Source organism: Phaethon lepturus, unplaced genomic scaffold (genome assembly GCF_000687285.1).
Source record: "Phaethon lepturus isolate BGI_N335 unplaced genomic scaffold, ASM68728v1 scaffold11256, whole genome shotgun sequence".
In the NCBI taxonomy this organism is placed as follows: domain Eukaryota; kingdom Metazoa; phylum Chordata; class Aves; order Phaethontiformes; family Phaethontidae; genus Phaethon; species Phaethon lepturus.
In genome coordinates this window covers 57,153-72,465 of record NW_010548312.1, presented here as the reverse complement: position 1 = coordinate 72,465, position 15,313 = coordinate 57,153, and the positions used below count along the sequence as shown (strand labels likewise).

Below are 15,313 nucleotides of genomic sequence, written 5' to 3'. Positions count from 1 at the left end.
TTCCCTACCCCCCAAAAAGCTTCAAGTTTTCCTATCCTTCCCAAAACCAGCTGTCAGTGAAGAAAGAAGACAAAAAAATACCTGGAAGTGTTTTTCTTTAAACACTCTTCATGCTCAGCACTCTTAAGATGGGAGAAACTACAAACAAGTTAATTATCTACTTGCCACTTCCTGATGTCATTATTAGCTTTTTCTGTTATTTCTCATTAGACTGGAGTTATTCATTATTTCTACATTGAAGACTGGCAATATGTGAGTGAATATCGGCATCCTGTCAGTGTGAGAAAAATTTTTCCAGATCCTGGTGGAACCAGATTGGCTTTCATAGATGACAAAAGTGATGGCTTTGTCTATTGTCCAGTAAGTTAGTGTGGGATACCCATACGATTATATTTACAAGCAGGCTCTTCAACTGTGTAGCGTTTTTAATAGTGAAAGAAGAAGCTTTTGTCACTCCCAACATGTATGCTGGTAGGAGAAATTGCCAAGGAGGCTTGAAGATAACTTAATGGTAATGTAAGGAAATAAAATCCGTCATATTAGATCAGGACAATTTCATTATATTAAATTCCTGATCAGTAGTTTTCAGAAATGTGTATTTTTGTATTCAGATAGAGATATTGAGCCCATTAACAAGCACTGCCAGTTCCACTGCCTGTCCCCATACCTTTTTTATAAGAAAAGTAAATAACATTCAGATAATGTGCATTTTCTCCATTTACTTCCCTTCTGAATTAAACTATTATGTTATTCAGAGTCACTGCTTACAAGAAAACTTTTTCTTAGTACAGTTTTCATATTTCTGCACTACTTACTTTTTTTTTTATTTTTAATCATAATCGTGATTAATATTTTGTTTGTCTACTTAGTCACTTGCTACTAGTGATTTTATTTTTGCATTATTTGTAGGTAAATGATAGATTATATGAGATTCCAAATTTCTCACCAACTATTAAAGGAATCCTGTGGGAAAACTGGCCAATGGATAAAGGTGTTTTTGTTGCTTTTGATGATGATAAAGTGTACACTTACGTTTTTCATAAGGATGCCATTCAAGGTACTGTAAATACTTTTAAAAACTTACTCTTTCAGTTAATAAAGTAAAACATGTTCTGTGCCTTCATTTGTCTTCAATATTTTCATAAATGCATATAAAAATAAATAGTACAACAGAAGTTTTGAATTGCAACTCGTGAATAGAAAGCTAGGTGCTCTCTAGGTTTCTCTGTAAAGCTCCAACAAGGCATTTTGGTCTTAACTCCCTAAGCTTCTTGCTATTACAATCTTTTGTCTGAAATTTACACCCTGTGTTTCAGTTATATTTTGAAATGTTGTCGCAGTTTAACCCCAGCCGGCAACTGAGCCACTTGCTCACTCCCCCCACGGTGGGTTGGGGGAGAGGATCCGAAGAGTAAAAGTGATAATAGGGAAAGCAAAAGCCGCACACACAAGCAAAGCAAAACAAGGAATTCATTCACCACTCCCCACGGGCAGGCAGGTGCTCAGCCGTCTCCAGGGAAGCAGGGCTGCATCATGCCTAACAGTTACTTGGGAAGACGAAGACAGAACTCCGAATTTCCCTCCCTTCCTTCTTCTTCCCTCAGCTTTATATACTGAGCATGACGGCATATGGTATGGAATATCCCTTTGGTCGGTTGGGGTCAGCTGTCCCAGCCGTGTCCCCTCCCAAATTCTTATGCACCCCCAGCCTCCTCGCTGTGGGGTGGGGTGAGAAGCAGAAAAGGCCTTGACTCTGTGTGAGCCCTGCTCAGCAGTAATGAAAACATCCCTGTATTATCAACACTGTTTTCAGCACAAATCCCAAACACAGCCCCATACCAGCTGCTATGAAGATTAACTCTATCCTAGCCAAAACGAGGACAAATGTTCCTGAGAAAAATCTTAGGATGAGGGGGACACAACTTGTATTCACTTACACTGTTAACCAAAATTGTAATCATACCAATTTCTGTATTTATTACAGAGAAATGTTAAGAAATTTACCTACAAACATTTGGAAAATTACCGTAATAGTTTAGAAGATGTAAGTTATGTATATTTACTTTAAAAAAATACACTGTACAGTAGATGGTAACTAGCAGAATTAGAGACCTTGAATTAATGCCCTGCAGATCTACATTACTTCATCTGTGACTGCTTGCTACACTTTTTACCATGTAGGGATTTTGAAAATTACATCATTTTTTATTTCCTTATCTTTGAATCTAGGATCCAAGATCATTTTGGCAGGTGGCACGGAAGTACCCTTTTCCCATAAACCTTTGTTGTTGTATAATGGAGAATTAACTTGTCAGACTCAGAGTGGGAAGACAAACAATATCTATCTAAGCACTCACAGTTTCCTTGGCAATCTGAAAGACTTTGGACCTCATGAGCTGACACAAATGCTTACTCAGACTTTAATGCTGAAAAGGTATATCTGTATTTTAATTATATTGTGTAAATTGTTTTCTTCTGTGCTTATAGCTTAATACAGCATATCCTGGTGATTTAAGAATGTCATGCTGAATGTTGATAAATTAGATTGATCCATGAGTCTGTGTAGCTGTCTATGCAGACCAGACAAAATAAGTGACACAGTGGTGCTTTATTTGTTTTTCCACTGTCAAGTAAAAGCGAAAGTAATTTTTTTCAAGACTGATTGGGGGGTTCTATGACACTGGCTGAAGGTGCTTCTTGCATACACTCCTCCCACTGTAATGAAGCAATTCAAAATCAGTATAATGGAAAGAATGCCAGAGTATGGAAAGCAGATGGCCTGAAAAAGTGTGGTAGAAACAGAATCGCAAGTTATGCATTTGTATTTCTCCTTTCTTCCTGACACATCTCTCTCTCTATGGCTTAGAAGTAAATGCTTTTTATGTTTAAGAAAAAGTAGTATTAAGAAAAAAATCTGTTGAGAGGGAATTTTATGTACGAGTAATACTAGTTTGAAATGCCTTTTACCTTCTGTAGGTTTTCTGAAGCATGGGAGGTGTGCAGACTTCTGAATGACCAGTCTGGTTGGAATGAGCTGGCCAAAGCTTGCTTACATCACATGGAGGTGGATTTTGCAATACGTGTTTATCGGACATTTGGTAATGCTGGGATGGTGATGTCACTAGAGCAAATAAAGGTAAAATGTAAAGTCCCTTTTAAATAGGAAATACGGTGATTTAATTCATTTTTAAGAATTGCTGAATTCTTATTTTTGTGGAGATTTGGGTTTTTTTCAATAGAAGGTGAATTATTTTCAAGGGAGTTAATAATTCTAGAGGAGAAAGTGTCCAAACTGTATAACTCTTGCTTGATTTTCTCCTGAAGTGGTTGCAGTCTCTACTGGAATGCACAACATACCTTTCTGCATTTGCTTGAGAGCAGCAGAATGTATTTATGTCTTGGGCAACTGAGAGACATGAATTTTTTTTCCTTTGTTATTTTTGAGAAAATATTTGAGACCACTATTTTTATTTTAAAATAATTTAAAAAAAACAGATTACAATTATACACCTAAAAGTGTGCATGAAATAGTGCTTTAAAAATATACTTCTGCAAATTGCTGATTTTAGGCAATGTTAGCCGTAGCGACTTTAAGCTACAATAAGAAAGCAAGGCTTTTTCTGGTTTGTAGAATCTAAGACACATGGTTGTAAAATATAGGGATATTTTGTTTTACTGTGCTTACTAGATTACACTACTTACAACAATTTTTTTTTTCTTTTGGACTACTTTTGCACCTATTACGTCTTTTTACAGGGAATAGAAGACCACAACCTTTTAGCAGGACATCTTGCCATGTTTACTAGTGATTTTAATCTGGCTCAGGATTTATATCTGGCATCCTCATGTCCTATTGCTGCACTTGAGGTATTCATTTAAGATATGTAAATTTTTTCTGCTGTTTTCATTTCCACCTTAATGTTGGAATATTTTACCTCCTGATAATTCTGCTCTTTTATGGTTTTGTTCTTGCCATTGTGTGACTGACAGACATTTTTTTAGGATGAATGTCTCTCTCAAATTGTCTGAAGCTTTCTAGAATACTAGCTCTATATTTGTATTTAGAATAATACAAAGTTTGCATTAGAATTCAGAATTTGATACTTGATCAGAAAATGTTACTGTTCTTTGTTAATAGATGCGAAAAGACTTGCAACACTGGGACAGTGCACTTCAGCTGGCTAAGCGTTTGGCCCCAGATCAAATCCCTTTCATATCAAAGGAATATGCAATGCAGCTTGAATTCACGTAAGTTCTCCTTTAAAGTTGCAGCATAAGACTATTAAACCAATACTCATGCTGACTAGAAGAACATAGAATTGAGATACTTCAGCTGACTGCATTGCTGAGAGAGGATTCTGTGAGGTCCTGCAGCTATAGTATGAGGAAGAGTAGTTTTGTAAGGAATACTTCATGCTAGAGACCTATGTTAGCAAATAATAAGTACTTTTGATTAATTTCAGTGTATCTGTCTTCTTTTCAACTGCTGGATCCACTATCTAATCATCTAATAAATACATACTTGTTGCTGGCAAGTGCTTGGAAAATAGACAAAGTTCACACCATTTAACACTTCTTAAATTGGACGAAAGCCTTGCCTTTTGCCTGTCTTTCCTTAAATGCCCAGTAGCCTTCATTTTCTTACATATTTTAGGTAGAAGAGTGTCAAATTTCAAGGCCGCCAGTCCCTGAAAGAGAAAAGTTATTAATCGTTTGCCATGATTTTAAAGTCTGTTTTATAGCTAATTCTTCACAGATGAAGTCTGGTCTGTTTAAATGTCTAAACCTAGAGAAAAACTTCTATCTACTAACAGAGTTTTTAGACAACTCGTTCCCCCTGATAGTTTCCCTGGCACTGAGAGAGGACACTTGTTGGGTCATAGAAAGGCAGGAACAGAGGTGATTGAAGCAATGCGATCATCTGTAACTTGAGTTCTGAATGTACTTAAGGAAAAAAATTATCTTTGTTTTTATGTTGCAAAAATTCTAAACAACTTTAGAAGGTTAGTTTCGTTTATCTTCCAGAAAAAATATGTGGAAGTAGAGATGACATTATTGAGGTGTATTGTGCAGAGAGATTCTTTGCCTGTCTTTCAAGGGAGGTTTATTGGTCTCAGTATAAAGGAATTGAAAGACTGCCTCTTTGGCTAATAGCTTGATAAAGTGCACGGGAAGTGCTATGACATACTGTGTAACTGTCCATCTTTTGCATACCTCACATCCTTGTATGGAGCCGTTATGTCTAAAGCAAGACAGATGTATGGTAGGAAGGTAACCATCTCTTCCTGTTAAAAATATTCTTCCATATAACTTCCAGTTTTCTTTTAGGGGTGATTATATTAACGCTCTAGCACATTATGAGAAGGGAATCACTGGAAACAATAAGGTAATTCCTTTTTAGTAATGATGGCATTTGTACTATTATACTGCATGTTAAGTTGTCATGTTTCAGACTCACTTGAACTCAGATATTTTTTTATTCAGCTCTAAATCTACATGACTGTTGCTTTTGGGATATTAGTCTTTGCACTTATTTTCAATATACAGAATTATACTTTCTCTAGGTATAAAGCAATATGGTCGTTGGACTAACATGGCATAACTAGACTTAGGGTTTTATAATTTCAGCAGGTTTATAATAGACATGCAAATGTCAGAGAAAATACTGCTAGGATTTTCATTGCTGTAACAACAGTCCTAATTATTCCTTCTGTTCTTTAATGAATTGTTTTCTATATAAAGACAGGCAAGGATTGTGTTAGAAAATAAACACCATAATCAGTAGATCTGCCCTTATTCTGTCATTATTTCCTCCTAATATTTGCAAAATATTATTATGAAGCAGCTTAGATGATAATAGCGGAACATAATAGGAGAAATAGCAATGTTTTCTGAATTCAAGCCACTTGGCGTTATGAAACATGGCCGTACCACCATCAAAGTGAAACAAAACCAAGGAAGTAACCTGCTTGTAGTTTCTCTTTTTCTCTACTGTTGGTTTTGGAGGAAAGAGGAGAGTAGAACTGAGCTGTCTGTGAAAAAGGTTCTTCTCATGTATACTTGGTCTGGACAGATCTTATAAGTAAAATGTGAAAATTGAAGGCAAAGCTTAAGAAGGAAACTAAGCTGAGTTCTTCTAAATAAGTGAAAGCTAGAGCTAGGCAAGAATTTTGAGACAAAAATTGATTTAACTAAGTCCATGTAATTTTGTGGTAATTTGTTTCAGTGGTTGGTTACTGTGGCTTTTGTGACCTGATTATTTCTGATGCATAGTGTATAGCAACTGCTTTTTATTTGATTGTCAATACCAGGAACATGATGAAGCTTGTCTTGCTGGAGTGGCTCAGATGTCCATTCGAATGGGAGATATCCGTCGAGGGGTAAATCAGGCCATTAAACATCCCAGTAGGTTACTAAAAAGAGACTGTGGAGCTATTCTGGAGAGTATGAAGGTATTAAAAAGAGTTAATAAAGCTAAGGCTGAACATGTGAATTCATTAACCTGTTTATTTGTAATCTTAATTTAGAAATTTTAATGCTTTCCAATATTGTAGCAATTTTCAGAAGCTGCTCAGCTGTATGAAAAGGGACAATATTATGACAAGGCAGCATCAGTATACATCCGGTGTAAAAACTGGTAAGTACAGGTTTCAGGGAAGTATTACATTTCAGAGGACTTGCTGTGGTGCCCTTTGGAAAGGAACGATTCTCTAAATACCACAAATGTCTCATTAATTATGTTTCATTGATTATATTGTTCCCTCCCCCAAGCTTAAACAAGAACAGTGTTCTCTCACAAGCTTATGTTGCTTTAAATGTAGTCTTACTGTAAATAGAAGATAATCTTCCTTTTTTCTTTTTTTTGTGTTACGTTTAAAGTTACCTAAAGTTTCATGTGTGTATGGACATGCACACACGCACACTGGATTTGGTCATTTTATTCATGTAGCTACTGTTTAGTTCATTAAATTTCTTCAGTTATAAAATACATAACTGAGACCGAATATTCAGACAGTTGGAAAAGATTCCAAGTTGCTGATTCAAGTGGAGTCTGTATCATGAATAGTCAAAATCACTGTCATTATGTTCAATACATTTTTAATTTTTTTAAGTGAATTTGATAATTGTCAAGTTTTTGGTGGAAAAGTACAATTTACTGAGAGACCTAAGGGATTAATTCTTGCCTAATTACATTTTAAGGACTTTTAATATTAACTGTTTGGAGCAGAGATCAGAAAGACCCCTCCTCTTCCATACGAGCGCTCTAAAAATTAGGTTGGAATATTGTGTTCATATACTAAGGAAAATTTTATTCCATCATAGAAGTGTCAGTGACATCAGAACAGACCAAGAGAAACACTTTGTTAAAAAGGGTAGCTTGAATATAGTGATAGCCTTGATTTGGAAAGTGGGAGGAACAAGCTTTGTTTACTCTAGCAGAAGGAGGTTCAGTTTGGGGGGTGCTCTATCTTTTAGACAGAGAGGTGAGATTTAAGGTCAGCCTCTCTTCAGCCTCTCCTTTCCTTTTTCTTGAAAGGCCCACTGCTTGCTTTGGTGGCTTTTATAGATCATATCACCACGTGCAACTCCTAAAGCTAGATTTATGGAAGGACTGCCATAGTTCTGTGTGCCTCCACACTCTGCTGTTACGGATGATGTTGCTCAGAGAATCTGATTCTAATTGCCTAGAGTCCTCTGTACAACCTGCGTCCTTGAGCACACAACCACAGGAGTAATCACAACTGCACCTGTACTGGTGGTCTTTTGATTTTGCACATTCTTTCAGGTTACAGTTTTAATAGTGTGCTGCCTCTGTAGATTAATTAGAGAATACCGGAGGTAAATATTGTTGGTCTGGCACTTCTTATGCTCGTACATCTCAAAAAAGAGAAGACACTGTACTTCTTTAAGCCTGTATATTTGTGAAGCAGTCTATAATTTCCAGTTCTTACATCTATAAAGTGCAGCTTTTTGAAAATACTAAAGTGCCTTCAAAGCTTATACATTATGTTCAATTACTTCTTTTTTATCATCCTTTTCAGTGTCGATATAAACCTGCCTGTTCTACTGGAGAAAGTTTTAAACCAGATATATTTATTAAAGAAATATTATTTTGTCTTACTAATAGGGCAAAGGTTGGTGAACTTCTTCCTCATGTTTCATCTCCAAAGATTCACCTACAATATGCAAAGGCCAAAGAAGCAGATGGCAGGTTTGAATGCTTATCTTTTTTTATAAAACGTGTTGTTATTATTAGTGTTGTTATGATTGTTATTATACATTACTCTCTTTGTAAAATGAATTAAAGGATAAACTTTAAATTTTGCATAAAACAGTCTTGTGAAAATGGATTCTGAAATATATAAACTTTTAAGGTGTTTTGTAAAGATTTTAAACGTAATCTAAGGATCTTCCACTAGTATTAAAGATGTGTTTCTAAGTGATTCGTTTCCTGTCTAAGCATTAGTATCTTTTTAACAAAAATCATTAAAGGTTTTAAAGTACTGCACCCAATGTAATATTCCCCTTAGCAGAGTATTTAAGTTCATTTTGTTTCTAACGATGCCTTAGCTGTGATTTTTAAGGGCCATTCAAAGGGGGAATAATCATGAAAGAAAATTTTTCATTCTAGAACTGAATTACTGTTACATCTTAATGGCTGCACTTGCATAACATTGAATAATGTGAAATTATTGGCTGAAATGAAAGTCCACAATAGGTTATATTTAATCACAGGATGTAGTTTCTACTAGTCCTTACCTGTAAGTAAATGTGCTTCAGTATAATGACACAGCACCAAAGCTAAATGCTTACATTGTTGAAATTAGAAAATACAATTTGTGTCAATTGCATAGTATGAGACTAAGACATTTCTTGATCTTATTTACAGAACAGAAAACAAGCCTCATTTTTAAAATTCCACAACTAGTTATCATCTGTTTTTTATTGTTTTCTCCCAAGTGATTTCATATGGAACTGATGGAACAGATTATGTTTGCTGATGGAACAGATGAACCACTTTTAAGATATACCAAAAGGGATGGTGACAGAGTAGGTCAAAAAATAGTATTGTAGTAGATATTTTTCTGTTGTCTCTGCCTTTCATTCTCCTGAGAGAAAATAAAATAGAGACAAAAAAACATAGTAAATGCAGAAAAAGGTTATTATATGCAAACTGAAAGGAAGGTGTCACAGAGTAACCTCTCAGAAATAAAGCACTGTATGTTTCTTTCACACTGTATTGTAAAGACTTATTTAAAAGTTAGAAAAACTGATGTGGAACTGGTGTGGATTTTGCAGGTACAAGGAAGCTGTGATAGCATATGAGCATGCAAAACAATGGGACAGTGTAATCCGACTATATTTGGATCACCTTAATAATCCTGAAAAGGCTGTTAATATTGTGAGAGAAACACAATCTCTTGAAGGAGCAAAGATGGTGGCCAGGTAACAATCATATTACACAGGTTAAAAAAAAAAAAAAGGGTGGAAGAGGCCATACCTATTGGAAGTTGGTGAGGCTTGCTAATATATCAGACTCTGGTTATTGGTACCTGGCCAGTGACGGTATTGATTTGAGTTCTGTAAAATTTGGAGAGCTAAGCAGGTACTAATTTTTTTCCCTTTTTTTAACTTTCTGATTTGAATTATATTAATCCGAAGTAATAAGTTTAGACAATAATAAAAGTTGCCATGCTGTATTATTTATACTAAGTTAATCTTAGTTACCTATTTAAAATAATCAAGATATAAAATAAATTAGAAAAGTATCATATTTGTATGCCACAGAATATACGATATTCCTAAAACACTTGGTGTATTCATTATGCTGATTAGTACTAAGATATTAATTTGTTCATTCTGATTAGATTCTTTCTGCAGCTTGGTGACTATGGCTCTGCCATCCAGTTCCTGGTCATGTCCAAGTGCAATAATGAAGCTTTCACATTAGCTCAACAACACAACAAGATGGAGATTTATGCTGATATCATCAGTGAGTATTCCACTTAATTAGTTAATCGATTGCTTGCAATATGTTTTGATGTTCTTTTAATTGGTTTAGACCCATTTGAAATTACAAGACAAGGAGTGTGAAGTTTTGTTTCCCAGCCTTTTCTATTTCAAGTCACCACGGACAGATTTGGCAACTTATGTCTAAGTCAGGCCTACAAGCTAGGTGCTGCTTTCAGCTTAGGTATTTCCCTTGGCCTTCAGTCTACATTGTTTTCAAATCTTGCTTGTGCTAGAGCTTTTTCTGTTTATCCATAGAAATAAAGCATTTGTCCAGACTATTTTTTTGTGTCCATTGAGGAATCCCTTTCTTTGACCTTGCTATATGTAATACTGCTTTTCCAAAACTGAGAATTTTACTGGTACAGTTCTTGATTTTTATCCCCTCTTTTCCTTTTTTCGTGGTTCCAGCTCTTTTCTTACATGTGTATGTCACTTGTCTTTCCTTTTTTGCCTTTAAGACCCTTTGTGGGTCAGTGAGAGACAAAAAGGAGGCCTTACTGGAAGCTGACTTTTACCTCAGGCCATCAAGTCAGTCAGTAGCCAGCTTGTCAATTAGCAATAAATTTTATATTTTTCACCTGTGTCAGGCACCATTCTTTGTGGACACAGATCCACACATGTGTCTACCAAATTATCTCATATTGTCAATTAATCTCTTCCTTTAAAAAATGTATTCTTGTTATGAAGGTTATAAAAACTTGACAGCAGTTAGCTTGGTGATGTACTGTTGCAGCTAGTAGTGTTCTACTGTTCCTTATGTTTTCTTCCTTCTCTCATCCAAAATAGGATGTCTCAAATTGTAATCTAAGTGTGCAGAAAAAGGGTTTAAAACTAACTTAGAAGTAGTGGCTGTCTTTCTTTTAGATGTGTACAGTAAAATGGAGTCTTGGTTAGAAGACTAATATTCCCTGCTGCCACATGGTTACATTGCTCCTGGTAGTCTTGCTCTGTGTGATACAGATATACTCGCATATTCTTAAACTGTAAAAATAATTTAGGTGATAATCTCATAATCACTTACTCTTATTGTTGCCAAGACATAATGGGAAAATTAATTAGTAGATCATAGTTACGCCAGTTTATGATGTCTGTTAAAAAAACAGAAATACCATTATGGTGTAAAACTTAGGGAAACAATTATTTCACTGTATTAGTAGCTCCTAATGTCTGACATTTAGTCTGATTAAATAGGAAGAAATGTATAAGACATAATTTGAGTCTAGATAGCTTTGGTTTTCTTTGAATGTCTGTAGAAAAAAAAAGTAGAATAGGAATTTGTTCCTTTGGTAGGGCCTTTATCTTAATAAGAACACTCAGGTATCATTGCTATCTATCTCTTGCAGGTTCTGAAAGTACTACTAATGAAGATTATCAGAGCATTGCACTATATTTTGAAGGAGAAAAGAAACATTTTCAGGCGGGAAGATTTTTCTTATTGTGTGGTCAATATGGACGGGTCAGTACTTAAAGGCTAAAACAGTGATAACATTCATAGAAACTGTTCAAAATACGGTACTTCAAAATCAGAGAAGTTCATAGTAAACTTTAGCTGCCTTAACTGATAACGTACTGATATTTGAAAAAAGTGTAAAAAATGTAAGTAAACTACTTATATTTACAATTATCTACATTGTATTCTACGAATTATACACTGCCATGCACATAACTTTTTCATAGCAGTAGAGGCTCCTTTTTCATAGCAGTAGAGGCTCTAGGTGGGTCAATGACATGCTATTCTCAATGAATCTCTAAATGTCATGAGCATAGAAGTAGAATTTATTTATATTTTATTAGCTTGACCAATGAAGACTTGCTAATTAATTCATTTAGTAGTGTAGCATGCCCTAACATAAAGCTTTTTTTTTAAAAGGAAGTATGTTAATTGAAGTATGTCAATTGACACACATCCTTTTGATCCGTTACAGTGAACGGATGCTTATTAAATGTTTGACTTTTGCATACTGAACACATACCAGAAAAATATTACTGATTTTTGCAAACTGCAGCCATTGTAGGTGACCACTTTTTCAAGGGGGGGAGGGAGGGATGTTCAATGGCACATTAATAATTAATTTGCTCTCACCATATTACTGTGAACATCTTTCACAGTTAGATGAAGGTATACGCCAGAACTTGGCAAAGACTCAATTCTTCTTTCTTGCAGGAATATCTGTAAGAGTAGTTGCTACCTATATAGTGTATGTGGTTATCTCTGTGGCTGTAAAATACAGTTAAGATATGCATTTTGTGTGCCACTTGTCTGTCAAAATGCAGAGACATAACTTGATAAAAATTAGGAAGAAGTTAATTTCTTGTGTCTCAGTTTTAACTTTTCTTCTATATCATTTTAGGCATTAAAGCACTTTATGAAAAGTCCAAGCACAGAAGATAACTTGGCTATAGAAATGGCAATTGAAACAGTAAGCAACTTTGATAAAACAAAAAATTCTTCATGTTTTCAAGAAGTTTACTTTCAGTATTGTGACGTTTTCCTAGCATCAGTGAGTGTTTGAACAGATTGCAAATAGAAGGCAAACTGTATCAGTAAAGGTGATAGGTAAACATTAAAAAAGTAAAATTAAGTTAATACTGACACGAGAGGAAAAAATGTTTTCAATCTTCAAAGGAGAGTTTAGGAATTCATTCAGTTTTTTGTGGTTGTGTGTCAGAGACAGTTAAGTTTGGAATTTTCTTATTTAGCAGTATCCATATATGATTTTTCGGTTTTGCTGGTTTTTCCAGTCTACACGCTATGGTTAGAGAGGACAATATGCCTCCATTCTCACTCTCTGTCACAGAATCAAAGAATGGTTGAGTTTGGAAGGAACCTCTGAAGGTCAACTGATCCAAGCCCGCTGCTAAAGCAGGGCCACCTAGAGCCAGTTGCCCAGGACCATGTCAAGGTGGCTTTTGAATATCTCCAAGGAAAGAGATTCCACAACTTCCCTGGACGACTTGTGCTAGTGCTTGATTGCCCTCACAGTGAAGAAGTGTTTCATGATGTTCAGATGGAACCTCCTGTGTTTCAGCTGATGCCCATTGCCTCTGGTCCTGTCACTGGGCACCACTAAAGACTGCCTGGCACCTTCCTCTTTGCACCCTCCTTTCAAGTATTTATATAATTGACAAGATCCCACTGAGCCTTCTCTTCTCCAGCCTCAGAAGTCCCAGCTCTCTCAGCTTTTCCTCATGAGAGATGTTCCAGGCCCTCCATCATCTTAGTGGCCCTTTGCTGGACTCCCTCTGGTATGTCCTTTTCTCTCTTGTACTGAGGAGCCCAGAATTGGACACAGCACTCTAGGTGTGGCCTCACCTGGAGTAGAGGGGAAGGATCACCTGCCTCGACTTGCTGGCAATGCTCCTTCTAATGCAGCCCAAGATACCATTAGCCTTCTTTACTGCAAGGGCAGATTGGTGTCTCATGTTCCACTTGACAATGCCCAGATCCTTTTCTGCAAAGCTGAGCTGCTTCCCAGCTGGGTGGCCTCCAGCATGTACTGGCAAATGGAGGGTTTTTTCCCCCAGATGCAGGATTTTGCACTCCCCTTTGTTGAACTTCATTGAGGTTCTGGTCAGCCCATTTCTCTAGGCTGTCAAAGACCCTTTGGATGGCAGCACTGCCCTCTGGTGTATCACTACTCCACCCAGTTTTGTATCATCAGCACCTTGCTAAGGGTGCACTCTGCCCATCATCCAGATCGCACTGGACCCAGTATTGACCCCTAGGGTACACCACTAGTTACTGGCCTTCAACTAGACTTTGTATGATTGATCACAACCCTCTGGGCCTGGCTGTTCAGCCTGTTTTCAGTCCACCTCACTGTCTGTTCCTCCAGTGCATATTTCATAGCTTCTCTATGAGGATGTTATGAGAGACAGTGTCAAAAACCTTTCTGAAGTAGGTAGACAATATCCACTGCTTTCGCTGCTCTTAGCTTCCACTAACAGACAGAATACCAGTTGCAGCATCAGTCTCTACTAACACCTTGTTGGTTTTCATCCATATTATATTTTAAAATATCTTTTCCATCCGTAAAAAAAAAAAAAATTTTGGAATGAAGCAGTTTTTGCTTAGTTATTTTCCTCATGATCTCCAAAGTTCTGTAGTCATCAGGTCTCCAACTCACACTGCACCTCAGTACACGTTTCTTGAAATTCCCTTCTAGACAATATATGCTGGAAACCTTCTTAAGCAGGCCCATTGCCACCTTCCATCGACACATCCACTGCAACTTTCACTTTCTGTCATCCGAACTATGCTCAGACTGCCTCTGTTGCCTTGAAGAACTCACAGCTTTGAAGATTTTGTTAAGTGTCACTAGAGTGTTTTCAGACTTAAACAGTAGACCTGACTCTGCCTGGAGCTAACACAGCTGTGCTTGAGGCCTTCCATCTCACAGAACTGTTGGCAGGGCTTGTAAGACTGAAGTTTGAGGTGGCTAATGCTTTCCTCTGCATCCAGGTGTTTCAGCCCAAATGAATAAACCAAAGACTGTTGCTGCAGTTGAACCATATGTATCCTTGTGGAATCTCAACATCCTGGCCATATTTTTGAGACTCTCTCTTCAACTGGCAGATAGTGCTGGCTTTCTTCTAGTGACCAGCACTGGCTATTCCTCTGAGACACAAATTATGCTGGGTTGATAGACATAGCTTTGTGAGAGCACACTTCAGCTCATGGTGCTTTGATTCAGATGCCTTCCCAACACTAAAGCAGAGGACAGTTCATGCTGTGAGAGATCTATTTCATTATAATCCCCTGACATAACACATTAGAAAATAAATATGAACTACTGCATGTCAAAGCTGATGAACCAAGTAATCTTCTCGTTTTGAACACACAGAACTCAAAAAAAAAATGTTTTAAATCTATCTAGTTTCAGTGTTTTTTATGGAAAGCCTCCTTATTAGTAGGTATTTTTCCTTTCGTATCGTAATTTCTTCTGTCTTTAATAGGTGGGACAGGCAAAAGATGAAGCCCTAACAAATCAACTGATAGACTATCTTATGGGAGAGAGTGATGGCATGCCCAAGGTATTGTATTTTTGTTACTGCTGTTGTGTCACATTGCTGTGCTACAAGATCTTTTGAGCTCATTTTGTCCTAAAATTTTTGGTAGACAGAGATCGTGTTTTAGCTTGGTTTCATTTAAGGAGCAACACTTAAATGATTGCTCTGTGAGTCATTTCAGAAAGATAAGAAAGGAAGTAACTATCTTAGATACAATAATTTTTCTCCAAGCTTTATGAAAGCAAGTAGTTGGACAGAGGAGATTCAAATTAATGCTCATACTGAGGGA

The 15,313-nt window shown here is 36.6% G+C and overlaps 1 protein-coding gene across 1 annotated transcript in view; it reads left to right on the top strand.

Moving 5' to 3' along the window:
• Positions 1 to 15,313, top strand: part of WDR19 (WD repeat domain 19) — a gene marked incomplete at its 5' end in the record, with an annotated part of 46,323 nt that overhangs the window by 17,454 nt on the left and 13,556 nt on the right. The window contains 15 exons of the mRNA XM_010289921.1: positions 211 to 360; positions 910 to 1,057; positions 2,230 to 2,434; positions 2,977 to 3,136; positions 3,757 to 3,867; positions 4,139 to 4,248; positions 5,329 to 5,386; positions 6,312 to 6,452; positions 6,555 to 6,637; positions 8,129 to 8,212; positions 9,301 to 9,447; positions 9,870 to 9,994; positions 11,358 to 11,470; positions 12,366 to 12,434; positions 14,971 to 15,048. Coding sequence (XP_010288223.1) covers positions 211 to 360; positions 910 to 1,057; positions 2,230 to 2,434; positions 2,977 to 3,136; positions 3,757 to 3,867; positions 4,139 to 4,248; positions 5,329 to 5,386; positions 6,312 to 6,452; positions 6,555 to 6,637; positions 8,129 to 8,212; positions 9,301 to 9,447; positions 9,870 to 9,994; positions 11,358 to 11,470; positions 12,366 to 12,434; positions 14,971 to 15,048 — 1,782 coding nt within the window. The remainder of the gene's footprint in view (positions 1 to 210; positions 361 to 909; positions 1,058 to 2,229; positions 2,435 to 2,976; positions 3,137 to 3,756; positions 3,868 to 4,138; positions 4,249 to 5,328; positions 5,387 to 6,311; positions 6,453 to 6,554; positions 6,638 to 8,128; positions 8,213 to 9,300; positions 9,448 to 9,869; positions 9,995 to 11,357; positions 11,471 to 12,365; positions 12,435 to 14,970; positions 15,049 to 15,313) is intronic.